The following is a 20559-nucleotide window of genomic DNA, read 5'->3' on the forward strand; positions in this document are numbered from 1 at the left end:
CCACAATGACCACGCCCTCCGTGACCACGCCCCCCTTTGACCACGCCCCATCGCTCTGACCACGCTCCCCGAGCTTCCCCCCACGCTGCAATCTCAGCCCAGCGCTGGTTTGGGGCTGAAGCCATCCCGACGAAGAGCTGCTGGCCAAATTGAACACCGCCGAGCACCGCTGCGCTGCTCCCCTCCTCACCTCAAAGGCTTGGTTCCCCCCCCCCCACCCCGTGTCCGTGCTGATGCACGCACCACAGCATCCGAATTTTCGGCTGGGCTGACCCAGGCGTGCCGTGGGGGTTTGTGCCCCTTTTGCCATCGGAAGCATCGCTGTGGGTCTTTGGGGAGCTCGTGTCAAATAACTGGCATCGCTTCACACAAAAGGCAGCAACCGACCCAAACGAATGCCCTGAATCTGGCACCTCCCATGAATGCAGGGTGAGGAAACAAAGCCAGCTGTCCCCTCCCGCTCCACCCCCCCCCCCACCCCCACCCTCTTCCCCAAACCCAGCCTGCTCACCCTGGCAAAAATAGCACTTTTATAACTATAATAAGACTCAGCGAATTCTGTTTCTATTCGGGGAATACCCGCAGGCTGGCGGAGCAGCAGCTCGTGGTTCAGTGGGGTCACACAGATGCGCTGCGGGGCAACAGGGGCCAAGCAGCAATCCCAGTAACAACGCACCCTGTGCTCTCCTTCCTCATCCCCCCCCCTTGCCCACGACGTAGTGGCTGCCACAGCACTGAGACTGCACTGTGAGGGACCACACTGTGGCTTCTGTGCGTGTGAGATGGCTGTGACCCCCCCTGCTCTGTCTCGGTTGGAGGTTTTCATGCTGGCTCTGCAAGGTTCAAGCAAAACGGGGGTGCTGCTGGAGTGGGGATCAGTCCTGTAGGGCAGAAGAAAGCTCTCTGGAGCCCTGTGTCATGGAAACAGAGTGTGGCTCAGGATGTCCAGAGCAGCACGGGTGCCCCATCACTGGAGGTGCCCAAGCGCAGGCTGGATGGAGCCCTGGGCAGCATGGTGTGGTGGGGGGCACTCAGCCCACGGCAGGGGTTGGGACTGGGTGGGCTGGAAGGTCCCTTCCAACCCAAACCATCCTGTGATTCTATGGAAGGGAGCTTAAAGATCACCCAATGCCTGGGTTGCCTTCTGGGTTAGAGCACTGATTCTGCAGTGAGCATCTCCGGGTTCATCCTGGGAACAAAGGTGCCTTCCATGACTGTGCTGAGGACAGCTCTAAAATCCCTTTCCAACCACGACAATCAACCGGAGGAGCACCCAGTGCTGCTTAAAGCCATCTGCGCTTCCCTCCTGATCCCAGGTGCCCATTGGCTGGGCACAGTGGCACCCAAGTCCCCTCACTCCCAGTACAGGCTGGGTGTTGTTTGGGGGGCTGCCAGAAGCACAGCCAAGCCCTTCCCCTGAGTCACCCCCCTGCTGCCTGCCCAAGCCTGCCCCCAACGCGGCTCTTCCCCTTCTTTCCTTCCTCTTTCCACTCACAAAGGGTTTTTCCAGCATGTAGTTAAAAAACAGAACAGAAAACCAACACATCCAGCTGTCAGAGCTCAGCTTTTCATTCTGGCCAAGACAATGACAGCTTTTTCTCCTATTGCTTTGCAGCGAGCTGGCAGAGAGCCCGTGAAAGAGGTACTGACTTTGCAAGCCCATGCCTGTTGTAGCATAATAAGGTCATTGTCAAGAAGACGCGGCACCAGGAGGCTGATCTTGAGCAAAACATGGCCCCAGTTGTGCGTTGTGCAACCCCTGTGACTGCTCCAACAGTGGCCCCATTGTTTCCCATTGTGAGGCCGCGGCGGCTCGTTATCCAATGCAGAGCTGGCTCACGCTGGGCTGGTGCAGACATCCCTCCATAGCGCATCGTTGCTGGGTGTCAGAAGGATGGGGTGTGCTGAATTAGCTGCCTCCCGAATGGCACAACGCGATGTTCTCGCTTCACACCACTCATGTGAGCTCTTGGTTGAATAGAATTCCTTCCTACCAGTTGCTTTCTCTCGTAGAGCAGCTCAACGTGGAAAGGCTTTGGGAGGGAGAACCATTCGGAGCAGGAAATCAGGCATCTGGAATGTTCATCTCCAACCATACCCTGACCTTCCATGGCTCCCACGTTGGAGAAGAGGAACTGCTGCCCCAGGTGAGATGCAGGGCGTGGGGCATCGCGTGGGTTGCGCTGATACGGTGCCAATGGGACGCAAAGCCACTGCTGAAACTGCTGCCCAAGAGGAGGCGATGGCAAAGAAGGGAAAGAAATGGATTGCCCTGAGAAGAGGGGAAGCAAAGACACCAAGTCTTCCTGCTGCAAGTATGAGGTTGGCGTCCACAGGAAGACATACATACCCACATGAGCCACTGTGGGAGAGCTCGGTTGGATTCCACCCAGGAGACAAATGGAAACCAGTGGGCAAGCGAGGCACGCAGCAGCAGAAAGAATAAGAAAGCAACAGGCCCCTTAAAAACATACTTAATCGTTTTCAAACTTTATTTCATGGTGATTGACGAAAGACACAAGTTAGTAATGGTTACATCATGCTGCTCCTCTACTGTGCATTGCCCTTCAGAATTCATACAGCAGTTCACAACGGTCATTAATTTACCCTATAAATGAAGCCACATGGATATTATTAAAAAAAAAAAAAAAAAAAAAAAGAAAGAAAAGAAAAGAAAACCCAAACCTCAATGTCATTATTTGTTGTCGCTGTACATACATGATATAAATGCTATTAAAAATAAAGCCGAGGTTGAGTGCACGGCCCCAAGGGAGCACTGCAGAATCTGACCCAGGCTCGACAATGAGGACACGGCGTCCTGTTTTAAGGCATTTCCAAGCCCCAGCAAAAGCAGACAGAGTCCTTGTTGTGTTTACTTTTCTCTTTTTTTTTCTTTTTTCTTTTTTTTTTTCTTTTTTTTCTTTTTTTCTTTTTTTTCTTTTTTTTTGCAGTGACCCTGGCTTCATTTCAGTGGCATTCTGGATATTGAGCAGCTTCCTCCATGGCGCCCTTTCCCACTGGAGCTGGCACGCTCCCCATTGGTCTCAGTGAGGTGGCCATGACATCCAGCTGGAAGCCCCAACGCAGCCATCACCCCCAGGACCCACACGTTATATACAGCAGCCACTCAACACGTGCTATTGCCACACACACAAACACTGGAGCCTCCACTTCTCACCATCTTCCCTGAAAGACATAACCATTGGGTTTTTGGGGCATGATGATAGATCAAGAGTTGACTTCCACGGGTTGGGGTAGGCAATGGGGCTCTTCCTTGCTTGGGCAAGGAGCAAAAAGCAAGAGGCAGTCAGAGTGGATTGCCATGGTGCCGTCCCCATTGATTAGGTCTGCATTCAGAGCTTGCCCTGAGAAAAGCCCCCCGACTTCTCGTGGCTGAAAGCTCAGTGCTCAGAAAGAGCATTTTGGAAGGGTACAGCAGAAGGTGAGATAGGAATCGGTGTGAAACCACAAGCCGACAGCCCCCGGGATGTCAGGGAACACCTGACAGCCAGCTGGACCCTTCCAACCCATTCTGCATGCTCCATAAGGCAGTTGGCCACAAAGCACTGCCAGCTGCCTTCGCAGGGTGGGATGGGGACACCGTGGTGGCCCAGTGGTGACAGATGCCATGTGGCAGCAGGGAGCTCTTCCCATGGAGAAGGAACCTGAGTTGCAGTGCTCAGAGCTGCAATCCCTTTTGTTTTTGCTTCGGGGAGACCCAGTGTTTGCACACATCCACACACGCTCACACACACAGTGGCTGTGCAGCTGACATTTTGCTTTCAAGACTCGAATGGAGGAAGACAACACTTCAAAGGCAGGAAAGACAACACTTTAAAAAAAAACCCCTCCCCAGCTCTCCCATCCGGCCACTTGGCTCCCAGCCCACCCCATCCTGCTGGAGCCATGGCTGATGGCACTGGAGGAGCTCTGATCACGGCATGGAAGCCCCTGCATTGCACCGGGTGTTGCAAAAGCTTGGAGACAAAGGTAAAACGGTGAGCGTTTGCCATGGCATGGGTTCTAACACCAGCTTACAGAGATGCGCTGCAACCGTCCTTGTGGTAGGCAGAGGGCAAGTCGTGCCAGGAGGCTGAAAAATGGACATGGGTCAGGGCAGGACAGGTCCAAGAGGTTTCTTTAAAGCAGAAGAGGACCCAATCCCATACCCCCTCGCAGTTGGTGCTGGAAGGAGGGGACCCCCAGCTCCTGAGGACACGTTGCAAGTTGTCAGTGGTGCATGGTTTGGGGCACAGAAGCTCTCGGAAGAGCAGCCAGGGCAAGCAGGTGGTGAGGACAAGTCTGGGTCAACACAAAGCATGGAAATGAGGTTTCACAGCTGCTTCTGCATGTGTCCAAGAGGAGGAGGAGGAGGAGGGGGAGAGCCAACAGAGAAACCGACGCTTCCCCCCCCCCCCCCAGCCCCTCTCAGTCCAGCAAACAGGCATAAGACAACCAAAGAGCAATGCTTTTCTGCCTGCTCAGAGCAGACCTTGGTCTCTCTTCCAGTGCATGGCATCCCTGATTTAACAGAGCACAAAGGAGAAAAGCACTTGAGATCCTTACACACATAAATTATAGTGAGAGGAAGGGGGGAGGAGGGAGATGGGGTGAACACAGGGGCCTGAGATAGGTGAGTGGTGAACCCACAAAGGCCACAGGGCTTGCCAGCACCAGCATCCTTTATCCCCCCATGGTGTGAACAACAACCCAAGAACACAAGTAAAAGAGGGGAAAATAAACAAACCCCAAAAGAAGCTTCAAGTATGAGTGAGATTTACAACACGGGTGCAATGGGGAACTTCTTCTGTCACTTCTTGGAGACTTGGTTCAAGGTTTGTTCTTTGTTGCTGCCGCTCGATTAGAGTCTGACTGACCTGGATATACCGCAACCGAACAAAATAACCCAACAGAAATGGTGGTTCCTCCCCTCCCTTTCCCCCCTCCCCCCAAAAATATAAAAAGCAATAAGTTTACAAAAATAGAAAATAATTACAGCAATAGGCAGGAGGAAGGGAAGGAGAAGGAAGGGTCCCTGGGGGTCTATTTGGCTGAGCAGTGTAATATCGTGGGGTTGTTTAAAGCGTCCTCCACCAGATGCAGTTCTTGGCGGTCGACAATCACGTCCCTTATACAGCCAATAAAGCCAGTGCTGTAAGCCTTGGGCAGCTTGTGAGCCACGCTGAGCCGCTCCATTCCCCCTGCAAGAGAGAGCAGGGATGTCAAAGGACACAGTGCTGTGTTCCAGCACCCTGCCCACCAGCATCGCATACACGTGCCTTACTCAGAAACCTCTTTCCTGGCCAGAATTTGCTTTGTGTTGGGTTACGTGTTTGGAATAAATTTACTCAGAGGGCACAGAGGCAGCAGAACAGGTTGCCTGAAGAAGTCGTGGTTGCCCCATCCTTGGAGGAGTTCAAGGCCTGGTTGGATGGGGCATTGGGCAGCCTGACTTGGTGGGTAGCAACCCACCCCATGGCACGGGGTTGGAACTTGATGGTCTTTAAGACCATCTTTAAGACCCCTTCCAACCTAAGCCATTCCATGATTCTACGTCTTCTCAGAGGCAAAGTGACGTTATTTAGATGTGACGTCTTTGTAAGATGGGTTAGACCTGAAGCTACCAGCTTAGAGCAGGAAGAGATGCTTCTGGGAGGCCAAACTTGTCCGAAGCACTTGGATGCAAAGGCACTGCAGACTCCCAGCCACGGGCACATGGGGTTTTCTCCCTTCCCAAGCCCTTACCCAGCCACAGGGCCCCATCCGTGTCCAGCTGTGTGGCACCCAGCGGTGAAGAGCCAGTGATGGGAGCTTCGTTGCCGACCTGGAGGGAGCCTTCTCTCTGTACTCTGCTCCATCAGGGAGGGAAGAAGAGACAGAATTAACGCCCTTGGAGGAGACACCCTGGGCTGCCCCCAGCTCACCGCCGGCAGCAATGCGCGGCACGCCAACCACGCCGCGCTCTCCACTCCCTGACCGCCCAAACGCGGGGACAGCAGAATGTCAAACCTTCTGCTGGCCAAACTAAAAGGCACGAACCTTTCCTTTAGCCTTCCCCTTTGGCATTTCCCAGAATGGAGGACAGGCGTGTCGCAGCACGCACCCCATTGCCCACATGCCTCTCCTCTATTCTTATCCAAGGACGGGAGTGACCCTTGGGGGCCTTGCTCTTGACCCCGTGTCACCGCTTGCCCATCCCAAAGTAGTCCACCCCAACCCCACTCTTGCCCCCCTTCCCACCTGTATGCTTTGATGTGGGTCCAGTGGTTGGTGTTGATGGGGACTGTGGACCGCAGGACGACTGGCTTGGAGCCCAGGTCATACATCATCTGCACGAAGCCATCCACGATGGCGAGGGCGATGTAGTCGGATCGCTCCAGCCCCTTCCCACTCCACAAGATCAGGCCCTGGGTTGCTTCTGTTTTGATGCTCAGCTCAAAGTGGTTGGATTGCAAAGCCTTCTCGCTATGTCGGGAGAGCACAGAGCAGTGTTAAAACGAGCTATGAAAGCAACAGGTCCCCAACCCAGCTCCTGATCCCAGCAAGGCCATCACCTGAGACAGATAGGGCCATCTGGGCCCTGACACCTGAGCTTGCCCATAGAGGCAGCAAAACCCTCTCCATCCCAGACACAGCCTTTTTCCAAGGGAGGAATGCTGGAAGGACAGCGTTTTCCCCACGCTGCTGTTTCCATCTTTCTCATACAGAGTCACCATCCACCCTCCTGGGATGCTCCAAGACACGTGCACACAGACAGGACAACACAGACAGCTTTTTGTTTCCAAGGGACGCCACACTCGGAGGGCTGGACAAGAGCAAGATGCCCACTGTGTTCTCAGGGTAGAACCACAGAATCACTGAGGCTGGGAAAGACCTCTAAGATTCCCAACTCCAGCCTTAACCCACCCTCACCATGCCCACTGACCACATCCCTCAGTCTCACATCTCCATGGTTCTCAACAGGGACAGGGACTCTCCCACCTCCCTGGGCAGCTTGTGCCCATGCCTCAGCACTCCTTAGGAGAAGTTCTTCCTAATATCCAACCTGTAGATCCATTTCCCTTCTACGCATTGCAAAAAAAGGCCCCAAGGAGCAAGGGACAGAGCTGCTGCTCATCTGCTGGAGCTTCCTTTGCGTGTTTGCCCTCACCACCTGCAGAGCTGCATCCCTTACAAATAAAAAGCCCAGAGTACGGCACACAAAAGGAGCACGGAGACATGGACAGGCAGAGGCAGGGAGAGCAGAGCACGGGGCACGAGAAGCCTGGCATGACTCACCTGGGCTCAGCAGGGTAGTCCAATGTGTCGGGACTTAGATGCAGGAAGAAAGGGGAGCATGCGATAAGCGCGAGGCAGCGGAGGAGACCCTGCCCTCCCACCCTGCCCAGCTTCAGCAGTTCTTGGGCTGAGCTTCCTCAAGCCAACAAGACAAGTGTGTATTGTTGCTGCTGTCCCGGAGCCCTGTCCCAGCACAGCGATACTCTCCTGGGTTGGGATTGTTTGTGTTTCTGCTGATCCCTCGTGCTAAAATGCTGGGGTGTGCAGCCAGGCAGCTAGGATGGGACAGTGGGGCACTGCTGGGGACGGGATGTTTTGGGGAAGGGACCTTCTGGGGAAGGCCCCATGCAAGGAGCACTTCAAGGCCAGACACCTGCCAGCCTTTGGGATGGGGAATGGGAGCTGTATGGTCACATAAGGCTGCTCTGAGTCAGCCTCGGGGCACTTAGGCGTGCACAGAGAAGGGGAAACCCAGGAGTACAGCTGTCTTGCTGGCACTGCTGGGTGCGTTAGGGGCTCCAGCTCCAGAGATATGTACGTATCACAAGGTATGTTCAAAACAAAATGTACGGGCATGTCATGGCCAGCAGAGCCCAGAGGAGCAACTGGAGTGCCAGTCCTGCCCAAGGCACACCCAATATCTGTCCGCAGGAAGGATAAGTGACTTTTTATGGGCAACCCAATGAGCCCTTGAGCCCTGGCGAGAGCTGCTGCCAAATCCCAGCTGAGGGATTTGGGGAGAAGTGCTAAGCTCCCTTTGCAGGATGGGGCATGCACAGCCCAGACGGGCACGGGCTGACTCAGGTGGGGAGGTGGCTGGGGAGGGTGACCTTTCCCTTGCAGGTGCTGGGAGAGGCAAGACATGAAGGCAGCAGCTTTCTGCTCATCTGCAGGGATGTGGTTCATCAGTGCTGCTTGTCCACTTATTCTATTTCCATATTTAATACTTTGCTGCTGATGGAAGAGGTTCGTACTGGGACCTTTCCTGCTCTGTGCTCATCCCTTTGAACTAAAGCTAAGTTGCAGCAAACAACATCTGCCTGCAGCAAAGCCAAACAGAAGCCCTGGTGAGTCACCAGAGCTGTGCCATGGGCTGGAAGTGCCCACCCGTGGCAGCCCCAGGCAAATGTCCCCATGCCTGTCCCCATCCTGCCCCACAGGTGGGCTGCAGGGAGGGCTGTACTTACGCAGGGATCTCATTGCTCAGGTGGCTTGAAAACAAAGAAACAACGACACTGAGAAGAGACGGACAGACAGAGAGACAGACAACAAACAGAACGCAGACACTCTCCTCAGGCAGGAATTTAGTGCAAGAGTGGTCAGAGGGTGCAGAGAGGAAATGGATGGAGCTTAACATCAGTGTCACCCCACCCCAGCACCCGGACCTGACCCTGGCATTGTGGGGAACCCCTCCACCAACAAGGCAGTTTTTGAGGTGCGGGCTGGAAATGAAGGTTCACAGCCGTTCTTTGGACACTGGTTTTAGGCTTCTTTGCCCCTGTCTTCCCAACTCCTTGTTTTGATCACAACTCAGCTCCACAGCCAGGTTACCTCTTTGTCACGGCATTGTGGTACTCCATGTACGTCCTACCATCAAATGCAATGGCCTCTGCATCTCCAGCTGCCTTCTCAATGATCACTGAAGGTGGGAAGAAGAAGAGCTGTCAGGCAACACAGCACAGCCTGTCTGTCCCTGGGGATCAGGAGGATCCTCCTTTATCCACAGAGGAGGGAGGCAGGCACAGACATGGCAGCAACAGCAACCCCGAGCTCTGACTTTACAGGCAGTGAGCGTGGGCCAGCTTCCAGTTTTGCAGCCAACTGACATGAAATCTGCAGCTTTTGTGGTTTCTTGGCTAAAGTCAGGGAGGAACCCAGGCTTGGTGATGGGTCCTGACCTCCCATCCGCAGGACACTGCCAACCGGCCAACACCCTGTGCTTCCCCAGCACAACAAGAAGATGGAACTGGGGGGGGTCCCTGCCATGACAGCCTCACCTTTCTCGCAGTGAGCCCCAGAGAAGCCCCTCTGGCAGGCACACTCGTAGCTCTCCAACCGGGGGCTGCAGGTGCCTCCATTCTGGCACGGGTTGGGCTTTTGGGTGCAGGGGTGGGCACGGAAAGTGGAGATTTCAACGGCGCTGCGGATGTGCTGCTCCTTCAGCAAGGGAACCCCTTTGATGGAGATCTGGAAGGTGGGGAAGGACAAGAGTCAGCCTTTGTAACCCATCTCTATGAGCCCTGAGCCCCACGTGTCCCCGTGACACGTCCTGGTGCACGTGGACCCGTGTGCTGGGAATGTCATCATGGAAACTGGCATCTCTGGCACCAGGCTTACCCTCTGCACAGCTCCATAGAAGCTGGTGGAGATGGCTGCAGCTCGAGCCAGCTTGCTGAAATCGGGGGCTCCCCCCACGTAGAATGGCTCCTTCAGGTTGAGGAAGGCGTGAGGCACCTGGCAAGGAGGGGAGATGGAAGGAGATTCATTCAGATGATGCAGATCCTCTACAGCAAACCTGATCTAGCGAGTGGTATCCTTGCCCTTCCAACCCAAGCCACTCCATGACTCTATCGGCCATTTCAATGATACAAAGGAGGATCTCCTCTAACTCAAATGATTTGGGAACCTGGGCCATGGCAGCAGGACCAGGATGCAGTTATATGAGTCACTAGCTAATGCTTTGTGGAGTTAACACGAGAAACATGACCAGATTAATTGTAATGCTTCCGAAACAAAAATGCAACAACTGGCTGGAAATTAATGAAGAGGAAACGAGTGTCTCTAATCTACAGAGATCCTAAAGCTGCTTGGTCAGATGGGAAGGGAAGCAGGTGAGACACTGAGATCTGGATGGAAAACAGAAGAACAACGTGCCAATGGCAGATGAGATGGAGGTGCAGTGGGTCATACTTATCTGTACCTTACGGGATTTCTGGGATCCAGACAGCAGGGGAGGGAAAAATACAAATGCAAATCAAAGGGAGAGAGAGAGAAAGAGAGAGAGAAATGGAAGATCAGTGGGTAACATCACAACATGCAGGGTTGCAAGAGCAAGGAGTGTGCAGCGGCTGTCCCACAGCATCCTCAGCTCCCAGGTCTCGCCCACTCCTCCTCCACCCTCCATGCACCTCCGGGAATCAAAGCCCATGGGTCTGGTATCTCAGCTGGTTTCACACAGGGAGGGGAGCAGGGTTGGAAGCCCAGAGAGCTCTGGGCAGCTTGTTTTGGCCTGTCAACGTACCGGTGACTCTCCCATCACCCTCTCGCCATTGTTGATCCTCATTACCCCTTTGCGCCCACTCCTCTCCAACAAAACGCTTATCCAGGTGTTGAGGGGAACTGGCTCTTTGCTCCTGGTGATGGGAAGGGAGGAGAAGACATACAGTGAAAGCTCTGCAATGAGCCCCTGTGAACATCCACTCCACCTGTACAGGCACAGCCCATGGGACAGGCCCCAGTCACAGCCAACAGGAGTCACTGCTGCCAGCATGGCACCGCCCCTGCATCCATCCTGGGGATGGAGCTCCAGCCAGCTGGAGCAGTGGAAGCAGCCACCATCCCTGTAGTCACCACCACCCTGCTTCCAGCCCTACCTGAGCACAGCTGCCCCTTTGCCCAGGTCATATCGATACTCCAGGTAGCCATCGTGCAAAGCCAGAGACACAAAGTCTCCTTTGCCATCTGTCTTCTGCCCATTGTAGAAGATCATGCCACTGGGACTCTTGGCCAGGAACACCACTTCCATGGACATTTTGTCCCTGAGGAGAGAAGGATGACAGATACCCTCCAAACCAGCTGCCCACAGACTCTCTTCGTCCACCCCTGTGCAAAGGGCCCTGGAGACATCTGCCTGCCTGGTCCCACAGATCTCTTAGGGATGCCACCCATTGACCCTACAGGCAGAACTGCCATGCAGGAGAGACATATGCCACCTTCAGGATGCCAGCCTGCAGTGCTCACCCAGCCCACTGCAGCACCAGGCACCTTGGCACATCATTGCTGGCAACAGCAATTCCAGTAATTCCAGTCCCTCTAGATAAAATCTCCAAGGTTTTGCTATTGGCAACACACTCCTGAGCACTTACTGCAGGTCAGGAACAAAGGTCTGCAGCCCGTTCAGCTCCAGGTAGGAAAAGCCATTGAACTCTGGGAGGAAGGGCATGGTGTGGTCCTGCTCCGTCACTGGGCACAGATGAGGGAATGGTGAGGAAGAAGAGGCAGAGCAGCTTCAGCATCAAACTCCTCATCATGCAAGCTAAGGACATCTGCAGCTCCAGCCCTCCCCAGGCCCAACACACCTCGCTCACAGAACTCTCCTTCCCGTCCCATGGGACAGGCACACATGGCACCTCCCTCTGGCAGCACCAGGCAGGTGGCAGAGATGTGGCACGGCGTTGGATCGCATGGGTTCCTCTCATCAGCACATGTTGGACCTGCAGCAGAAGAGCAAGATGGTCGCATCGTCATCCCTAGCAGCCAGCAGGCATGATTTGGCCAGAGAAAACCCTGCTCTGGGGTGAGCAGAGGATGGCATGTTTCCTGATGGTCCTGCCAGCCCTTCTGTCCCACCTCAGGTTGGACTCACATGGCCCAAGGAGCCCCCACAGAAGGACAGGTGATGCCCACACATGGCTCTGCCCCCAGATACACAGATCCTGTCCCTTGTCTTATGCACGTATGGAGAGATCTGAAATTGATTCCATCTCCCACAGGCATGGCTTCATCCTACACTTCTTGGAGGCACTGCCAAAGCTCCCCACTGCATCTTCCCCTCTACCACCCCAAAGGCTTTTAGACCCCTCAGGACCACCCAGCAGGACCGAGAGCCCCAGCAATGCCCTGCCCCGTACCGGTGTAGGAGTGGAGACACTCGCAGTGGAACATCTCTGCCTCCTTGACGTGGCAGATGCCCCCATGGTGGCAGGGGTTGGGGTGGCAGGGGTCGTTGCCACACTCGCCCACCCCACTGCCATACAGCACATCGCTGCCTTTCTCCCTCAGGTCGTACATCTGGTTGTTCACATCCAGGAGGCGGATGCAGCCCTTCAGGCCAACCGTAGCCGCAGTACGCTCTGCCACTCTGAAAGGACAAAGGACATGGTGGGTGGGGGAGAAAAACACCAGCACCTCCCATGCACTTGGTTTAAGGGACGCTCCATCAGGATGCCATGGGCCACGGTGCAACGCCTCTACTCACACAGCCATTTGGTCCTCAGGAGCTCCTCCAACAAAGAGGTCGGTGTCGAGGTTGAGCCCATCGGTACCCGTGGGGCTCTCCCCACTGACGTGGGGCTCCCCATCCACAGCCAGCATGCCGCTGCGGCGGTTGCGGTTCACCACCAGCTGGTGCCACTTGCCAGGCTCCACGCGCACCTTGCTGGTGATGACGCCCGTGCCAGAGCCTGTGTTAAACCTGGAGCAGAGGATGAGGAGGGCTGACGGCCATGCCACCTCGCAGCGAGGTTGCATGCACCATAAGGGCAGCTGCACCCCAGGCAGAAGCTGGGAACTTGAATCTGTGCCTTTTTGGAAAGGTAAAAATAATTTCACCTCGGGTTTCTGGGGCTTTTCTCTCCCTCTGTTCCCCCTACGTTTCTTTTCACAGAGCAAGAACAGCGCCAAAAAAAGAGCTCAGAAAAAAAAACCACCCTCCCACACCTTCTAGCTTTTTAGAATTCAAACTGAGCGACACGAATTAATCAAAGTGCCACAAGGAAATACACTGCCAAAACTGCTCCCTCTCTTCTCCATTTGCTTCTACCACTCCCTCATCTGGAAGCCCGCACCGAGGGCGCCCACCTGAGCTCCACGAAGCCGCCCACCAGTGCCAGGGAGATGAAGTCCTTGCCACGATTCTGCCCGTTGTAGAGCAGCAGCCCGCTGAGCTCCGTGGCCCTGAACTCCATGGCGATGCGCACGGTGTGGTACGCCTTCATCATCTTGAAGGCCAGGTAGGACTTGCCACCGAAGCTGGGGATGAAGTACCTGATGGCTGCAAGAGGCAGGGAGGGAGAAGGGCAAGCCCAGTTAAAAGGAACAGGATTCAGCATCCACATCCAGAATTAGCTTCGAGAGCTTCAGCTTAGAGCTTCGGGGACACAGCTTTCCAGGAATTAGCACTAGGAGCCACCCAGAGCTCTGCTGTGACAGTGGGAGCTCGCAGTGAGTACAGCAGCTCTGGGTGTGCATGATGGGCACGTGGCTGTTTGCTATACAGCCCTGAGCACTGGGGAATAGCACCTGAATCATCAGCAAAAGACAGCACCGGTCCTCTGCACTCAGTAACTTCAGGAGCCGCAGGCAATGCCATGAGATAAAAAAGCAGAAGCTCACAATCCCCATGCTCCAGGGCACTGATGTAGCACAGCCAGCAAGAAATTGCTGCTGGCACCTTCTTCCCCTGCAGCTTCGCCTCTTACTACTTACAGTGCTTGCACAGCCTGCTCCTGGCCGGGGTACAGCGGTTACATCGACCCTTGCAGCACTAGCATTCAGTACAGGGATGGGTTTGCTCCCTACCCCCATTCAGCCAGTGCACATCACAGTGCCTGGGGAGAGCATGCAACAGAATGGACGACTGGAGAGCAACACTTTCTCACTTGTATCCTCCCAGCATCCTTAGTTGGAACATGAGTTTGGAATCAAACGCCCCAAGAGATGCCCTTCCCATGACTTTGCTGTCCCCAGTTTTCACAGAATCACAGAACCATTTGAAGGGTCGGAAGGGATCTTTAAAGGTCCTAACTCCCTTGTCCCTTGCCATCTAATGGCCACGAGCTCCATTGCCCCTAGGCAAACCAGAGGCCACCTACGTTTCTCACACACAGCTCCTCCTTTGCCTGCTGGGCAGCTGCAGGTGAACTCCTTGCCATCGTCCTCACAGGTGCCACCATGCAGGCAGGGGTGTGAGTCGCAGGGTCGTGAGGGCTTCTTGGTGGTGCTGGGGGGCTGGCGAGTGGGTTTGCGCCGGGCGGTGGTAGGCAGGGTGGATGTAGGCCTCCTGGTGCTTGCAGGTGCTGCCAGCTTGGCACTGGGGTGACCCACGGTGTCCTGGCGCAGGATGTGGGCAGTGGTGGCAGCAGAGGCTGTGGTGTGCCTCCGTGTGGTGGCAGGTGCCATGGTGGTGGCCGTGGTGGTGGTGATGGTGGTGGTGAAGATCCTGGGGATCCAGTCTGAAAGGCAGCAAGGCGCGGGGTGAGGCTGGTGCTTTGCAGGTCTCTTTGCAAAGAGGAAAGGAGCTTGGGCTTTGGAGGGAGGCTCAGCGAGACTGCTGTGTGCACCAAAGCATGAGAGCCCTCTCCCTTAACCTGAGTGCCCAACCCAAGGGACGGGGGATTGGCCATAGACAGACAGAGCGCTCACCGAAGTCCATGAATTTGACATGCTCCTGCTGGGGTTTCTTCACCAGGATGGTCCTCTTCTTGGAGGCTCTGATCTGCTTCAGCAGGGCCGCCTGGACGTCAGCTGCTGTGTAGGAAGTGGCTGATCACAGCCAGGAGAAAGACAAGTGTGAAACACAACCCCACCAAGCAGTTTTCCCTTCACGACCTCTCTCTGATGCATCTGAATCACTCCCTGCCCCACAGGTACGCTTCCAGCCTTCCATGCACCAGCTCAGGTTGCAGCTCCTCCCCAGCATCCCTTGATTTTGCTGGACAAAGGGCACATCCCCGACAAACTACAAGGTTTTCTCGTGGGTGAGCTGGCTTCTCAGCACTGGGACAGCTCCTACCTGGGTCAAAGTGGGACTCCACAATGACACGGACAGCGCTGCTCTGCCCCAGGTCTCGGACACGGATGCTCTTGAAATCATTCTTAACGTCAGAATTTCGGAAAAGCTCGTCCAGCTAATGGGTTGGAGGTGGAGGAGGAAAGGCAAACAAACTGATTAATGGGGAGAATGAAGGCATGGGTTAGGTTCCTTCAGCCAAAAGGTCTTAGGTCTCAGTGAGCCTGTTTGGTTTCGACCCAGTTAGGTTTGCATCAAAACCTCTGCAAGAAACCCCACTGACGCATGCAGAGAACAGTGCTCCTTTGGGTAGGGATAATTTGGGAAGGGCCCTATTCGTTATGGTCTGAATTCAAAGGTTAGAACAGGACCAAGGCAGCATGGGGAAAGTGCAGAGGAGGTCTCCACAGAGGAGATATGTGCAGACCAGAGATACCTTGCAGTTCATATAAGGATTTGCTATTGTGTGGCATCTAAGTCTTACTGATCTCTTCTAAACCTGGATAAACCTGCTTATGCGCTTTGGAAAATCCCATAAGGCACCATTCTGCATCTCTAAGCACATGAATGCCTTTTAAAACCTGCCTCTCAGACGCTGCAGGATTTGTCTGAAGTCACACGAAGGAGACAGTGATAGTCCAACCACTTAGACACAGCCAGGGCTTTATCACCCTGCCAGCAGCCTGCTCAGCCTCGTGTGGGACCAGCACCACTACAGCTGGAGGCCACCACCTCCTTCCCTTGGCTTCAAGGCAAAAACAGAAGAAATAACTTAAAACTGGACCCGTGCCATAGTCAACCCCATAAATTTGGGCACAGTGGTCTTAGAGGGGCAAAGGAGAGCACATCAGGTACATGATTTCCTATGGGCCAGTGCTGTGTTGTCACTTCCCCCATCCCTGGGAGAACAGAACCCAGTCAAGTCTCTTGTATCCTCAGAGGGGAGAAGAGAAAAACCAGTGAATGAAGCCTTACGTGTGCGGGTTTGGATCCTCAGTTAAAAGCCACTATTGTATTGGGAAATATTGCTTTTGTCATGCAGAACTGAATGAACCATACAGTCCATATGCCAGGCACACATCTGCTTATATGACTGTACCGAGGGCTTGCCAGCTTCTAAATGCAGCTTGGAAGCAGCTTTAAATATGCTAATCTTGCAAAGATGCTTTGTATTTGCTGTGCCACGCTGCAAGCTGTGTTACAGTGCTTTTACCCCACCAATACTTCCTTGGCACGCCTGTATGTACACATTACTATGAAAGCCCACCTGCTCCAAGAGCTGGCAACACAGGGGGCTTCTCTTTAAATGTGGGAGAGTAGATTTCCAAAAGCTGCATAGCTGAACTGGAGGAGCAAAGGGATCTGGGACACGCTTTTGCCTATGGGCTTTTCAAGGAGCTGCAGATGCTCTGGGAAATCCAAGAAATTATGGAAGAATCTCTCGTCTGAATAGCCCCATCACCAAAACAATCTTTTCCAACCTTCATGATTCTGTGATTCTAGGAAAGCACCTGGCCTCCATCCTAGTGGGGTGGCTGCATAGGGTCTTCTTTTCTTTTTCCAAGGCAAGAAATGCCCTAGCTGGACTCCCAGTCAAGTGCAAAGGACTCACTGCGCTCTCGATGCTCCTGGCTGTCTCCCCGAAGAGCTCTGACTTGGGGTCAGCCATCTCAGGTGTGTAGAACAGCTCCTGGCCTTCCACCTCCTCCAAGATGAGGACTCCTTGGAAGACTTTGGTAGCTGCGGGAGGGAGGGCAGACAAGACAAACTTCTTTAGTTGTCTCACGGGGGCGGGGGGCAGGCATCTGGCTGACCCGTGAAGAGCGTTCGAGTCCCTGGGGGGGAAAGGATGATGGCAGTGTGCGGGTAGTGCCAGTGTTGGGGTTAGTCTGGATGGGTCTGGGAGAGCGCCATGGAGGATTAGTATCATAGGGTGCTGGAGCAGATGGCAAAGACCAGGCTGAAGATGGCAGCTTTTACCATACAGTTTCCTCTGAGCTCCGGCCCGGAGAGCAGCCCCCCTGCACCGGCTGAGTAACAAGAGAAAGACGTTAGCCAGAGCAGCACACAGTCAACACGGTCGGATCAGACATGGGCATGCAACAAGGGCACAGCAGGGCCACATGTGGCTGCGGGCAAGGAGGAGACCTGTGCTGGGAGAGCTGAGTAAAGATGCTGTGAGTAGGCTGGGGTCAGCCTGGTAAAACTGCAATAGGAACTCAAGGTGCGGTTCCCTTCCAGGAAAGCTTTGGGAGCTATGGAGATCCCTGCTGTGGGTAACCACATGGAGAGGCCATAGCTTATATCCTTTTGTGTGTTTAAAAGGGGAATGTGGTGTCCAGAGCAAAGAGGGGATGACACACTGAGAGCCCAGGTCCAGGCTGGGACCAAGGCAGGGCTCACTGCCAACACTTGCCCTGCTCTGTGCCCTGCAAGGGCTCTGTCCATCTCCTGGCCACCAAAACAGACGGACTCACCCGGACAGTTGCTCCCTTCTGCATCAGCAGCTGCAGTCTTGCCATCAGAGCAGCACCCGAGTGGGGTGTTGTAGCACGTTGCCCTCTCAATGGCTGGAGTTGGGGTTACCTGGCTTTCCTCCACCTCCTCTTCCCCTGCAAGGAAGTATTAAGGTAGGACCTATTAGACCATGAGGCTGGGACACGGCCTCATCTCTTTCATTGAGACTCCAGGTGACCTCCGAAGGCCCAGAAGTGATGCTCACCAGCAGAGCCTGCCCCACTGGATTCCTGGTCCCCACTGATGCTCATCTCCTGGTCCCCACTGCCTTCTGCACTGCCCGATTCAGCGTAGGGAGGCTGAGTGGTGGCCAGGACCACTGGAGAGGTGGAGAGTGGGCGGACGGTGGTCTTCAGCACTCCATGGGTCATCCATGGTGTGGTGACAGGTCGGGTCGTTGTGACACGCCTTGTTGTAGGGTGACTTCTTGTAGTGGGGCTGGCTTCCATCAGCAGGGAGGTGGTGGCCAGCTCAGTGGGCTCTGGAGCCTGGGTGGTCAGCTGCAGTGGTGGGGGTACGATGAGCTTGTCCAAGGGCAAGGTGGGCAGAGGGGTGGGTGGCATCGTATGGCTCGTGTGAGTTATAGACTCTACAAGGAGCAGCAAGGGAGGGAAGTTAAGAAGGGGATGGTCTGGGGAAGGTTGTCCATGGTGCTGGGAAGCACAATGCAAGCCATAGGCAGGGCATGAGGAGCTGCAGGAGGCACTCACCGTGGCATTGCCCCACGTGTTTCACTGTGATGAGCTGTCCCTGCCGGCACGCAATGGTCTTCAGCTGGCACTGGTCCCCATAGGTAACACCATCAGAGCCACACACCTGGGAGAAGAAATGGTGTGCAAGGTGTGAGTTGTACCTGTCTTCCAACAAGCCTCAAGCAAAATAAACCTGTCCTCAAACCAAGCAGAGCAGCTCAGGGGCATGACAACACCCTGTGCTGGGGACACTCATGGCTGGCACATTCCTTCCCCACGCACTGAGGACAGTGACCCGGTGGGCAGGAGCTGAACTCCAGTACCAAGCCTAGCTGCATGTCCCTGTGCCCACAGCCCAGCTCAGCCCCTAGTGATCCCCCAGACCTTGGTCATGTTGGCCTCTGAGCAGAGTGGGGACGGGCACTCGCAGTGGGCAAAGCCGTTGACCTCCACACACGTAGCCCCGAACTCGCAGCTCATTTCCTCACAGGATTTTGGAGCTGATGGGTCTAGGGTAGGGACAGAAAGGGGAAGAGATGAACAAAACACATGCCAAGCATAAAAAATAAAATAATAAAATCCAAGAGTCTACAACAAATCCAATCCCCCTCCGCCCAGGGATCTCAGCTCTCCCAAGGACTCAGTAGAGCAGCATTCCTGTGTCCCACACACCTGCCCCTCACCTTTTTCACAGCCAGCCATGCCCATCTTGCTGCCGTTGGGACACTGGTTGCACTTCATGCCAGTGATTCCAGTCTTGCACGAGCAGAGCCCAGTCATCTGCTCGCAGTCATCACGCACTGAGCCCACCGGGTCGCAGTTACAGGCTGTGCAAGGAGGGGAAAAAGAAAGCATTAAATCCGTGCAGCCGTGCAAATTTTGCACAAACAGCCACCGAATTTGGCTCACGATAGGAGCAGCATTAGGGATCCTAGTTGAAAATAGTTGCCTAGTTGGCACAGCAGCCAGCACTCACGCGTGCAGCCGCTCTTGCTGTCGGTGACGATGCCACGGAAGTTCCAGAAGCCAGGCTCACAGCGGTCACACTTGAGCCCCCCAACACCTGGCTTGCAGGAGCACTGCCCCGTGGCAGGGTCGCAGGTTCCTCCATAGGAGCCATAGGGGTTGCACTGGCAGGTGCCTGCAAGCCAAGAGAGAGCACAGGGTGAGTCCTAGCCAAGCAGGACGACTCATAAAGGTTGGAAATGACCTCTAAAATCACCTAATCCTATCATCAACCCATGACCACCGTGCCTACCACCTCCTCCAGCTACAAGGCAGGGCTGAACTCCAGGGATTAACCCGCTTGCTCTGCTCTCATCTACAGCTCCTCACTCATTGACATCAAAGAGGGAGGAAGCTATTAGGAGTTTATTATTAATTCATTAATTAGGAAGTTGATGGAGGGAAGTGATCCAAAGATAGATGGTGAAATGCTGCTCCCTTAGCCCCCAGGGAGCAGTGGAAAGGGGATGTGGGACAGAGCTGGAGAGCAAAGGAGACCTTGGGAGCAGACAGAGAGGCAGGGAGATGGTGTGTCCAGAGCAGGCAGCAAGAGCGAAATCTGCACTAGGGGTTCAAGTGGGGATTATCTCCTGGTGTATGCATGTTGCCAGCACATATGGGACAGAAACCAGTGGGACATGGGATTCCATAGTGAGGAAAAAGCTCTTCCCACGGCTGGATGATCTGTGGAACATCACTTTGACCCATCACCATCAGGGTGCTGCTGAAGCAAGATGCTCCACCTCCTCCCTAGCGTCCCCCTGACCCACTCCTGCCATCTCAGCCAGCTCCAGGAAGAGACACTGACTGAATGCTGCTGCTTTTTAAATTATATGGTACATTAAGCAGCACTACATCCTCATCACACAGGCATTAGCCAGGCCCAAGCATGGTGTGAGCCGTGTCTCCATGGGGTGATGGGTTTCCCTAACAGTCACAGCCTCAGCTGTTAACAGCGTGCTAATGCCTTTCAAAAATGTGCCTTATGCTGAAGTGCTGACTCTGACAATTATTTAATAAATATTAATGAAACTAGCTAGCTAACGGAGGATTTGGGACCTTCCTTTCTCTCCCCAGAGTGGAACCCCCCAAGCATCCCCCCAGATGGGGACCGTCACTCACTTGGGCACCCGGCTGCACCCACTCCGAGCGCCAGGGTCATGTTGTCCGGGCAGCACCCATAGATGGTCTGACTGCAGTGCACAACTGGGAGAGGCGGTGGGGTCGTGGTGAGGGCTGTGGAGCAAGGCAGAGAGGCACACGTTACCTTGGGGCACTATGGCCAACGCAGAGATTGAGCAGCGCTCCTGCAAAACGATGCAGTCCTTGCAGAGATGC

The 20559-nt window shown here is 54.6% G+C and overlaps 1 protein-coding gene and 1 long non-coding RNA gene across 6 annotated transcripts in view; one reads left to right on the forward strand and one right to left on the reverse strand.

Annotated features, from left to right (window-relative positions):
- The first annotated feature begins 57 nt into the window (after positions 1-57).
- LOC107054930 lies at positions 58-2659 on the forward strand. Its single transcript, XR_001469793.4, has 2 exons — positions 58-429; positions 1616-2659. It is a non-coding gene; the product is annotated as an uncharacterized LOC107054930 (long non-coding RNA).
- The window catches only part of AGRN (agrin), a 63637-nt gene continuing 45552 nt past the window's right edge, over positions 2475-20559 (reverse strand). For 2 of the 5 annotated variants that reach the window (XM_015296842.4, XM_025142490.3), the window contains 25 exons: positions 20344-20457; positions 19193-19357; positions 18900-19043; positions 18601-18725; positions 18235-18340; positions 17730-18113; positions 17485-17619; positions 16620-16747; positions 15011-15125; positions 14641-14760; positions 14091-14450; positions 13078-13270; positions 12476-12691; positions 12129-12358; positions 11577-11711; positions 11364-11460; positions 10872-11036; positions 10520-10631; positions 10199-10210; positions 9616-9732; positions 9276-9465; positions 8830-8917; positions 6241-6465; positions 5746-5849; positions 2475-5201 (listed from right to left, as the gene is read on the reverse strand). In XM_015296842.4, the coding sequence (XP_015152328.3) occupies positions 5044-5201; positions 5746-5849; positions 6241-6465; positions 8830-8917; positions 9276-9465; positions 9616-9732; positions 10199-10210; positions 10520-10631; positions 10872-11036; positions 11364-11460; positions 11577-11711; positions 12129-12358; positions 12476-12691; positions 13078-13270; positions 14091-14450; positions 14641-14760; positions 15011-15125; positions 16620-16747; positions 17485-17619; positions 17730-18113; positions 18235-18340; positions 18601-18725; positions 18900-19043; positions 19193-19357; positions 20344-20457 (3938 nt within the window). In that variant the 3' untranslated portion in view covers positions 2475-5043. Of the gene's footprint in view, positions 5202-5745; positions 5850-6240; positions 6466-7278; positions 7312-8829; positions 8918-9275; positions 9466-9615; positions 9733-10198; positions 10211-10519; positions 10632-10871; positions 11037-11363; positions 11461-11576; positions 11712-12128; positions 12359-12475; positions 12692-13077; positions 13271-14090; positions 14451-14640; positions 14761-15010; positions 15126-16619; positions 16748-17484; positions 17620-17729; positions 18114-18234; positions 18341-18600; positions 18726-18899; positions 19044-19192; positions 19358-20343; positions 20458-20559 lie in introns of all 5 variants that reach the window. The other 3 variants (XM_015296845.4, XM_015296843.4, NM_205527.4) reach the window with 2 other exon arrangements.

Source organism: Gallus gallus, chromosome 21 (assembly GCF_016699485.2).
Source record: "Gallus gallus isolate bGalGal1 chromosome 21, bGalGal1.mat.broiler.GRCg7b, whole genome shotgun sequence".
Taxonomy (NCBI): Eukaryota; Metazoa; Chordata; class Aves; order Galliformes; family Phasianidae; genus Gallus; species Gallus gallus.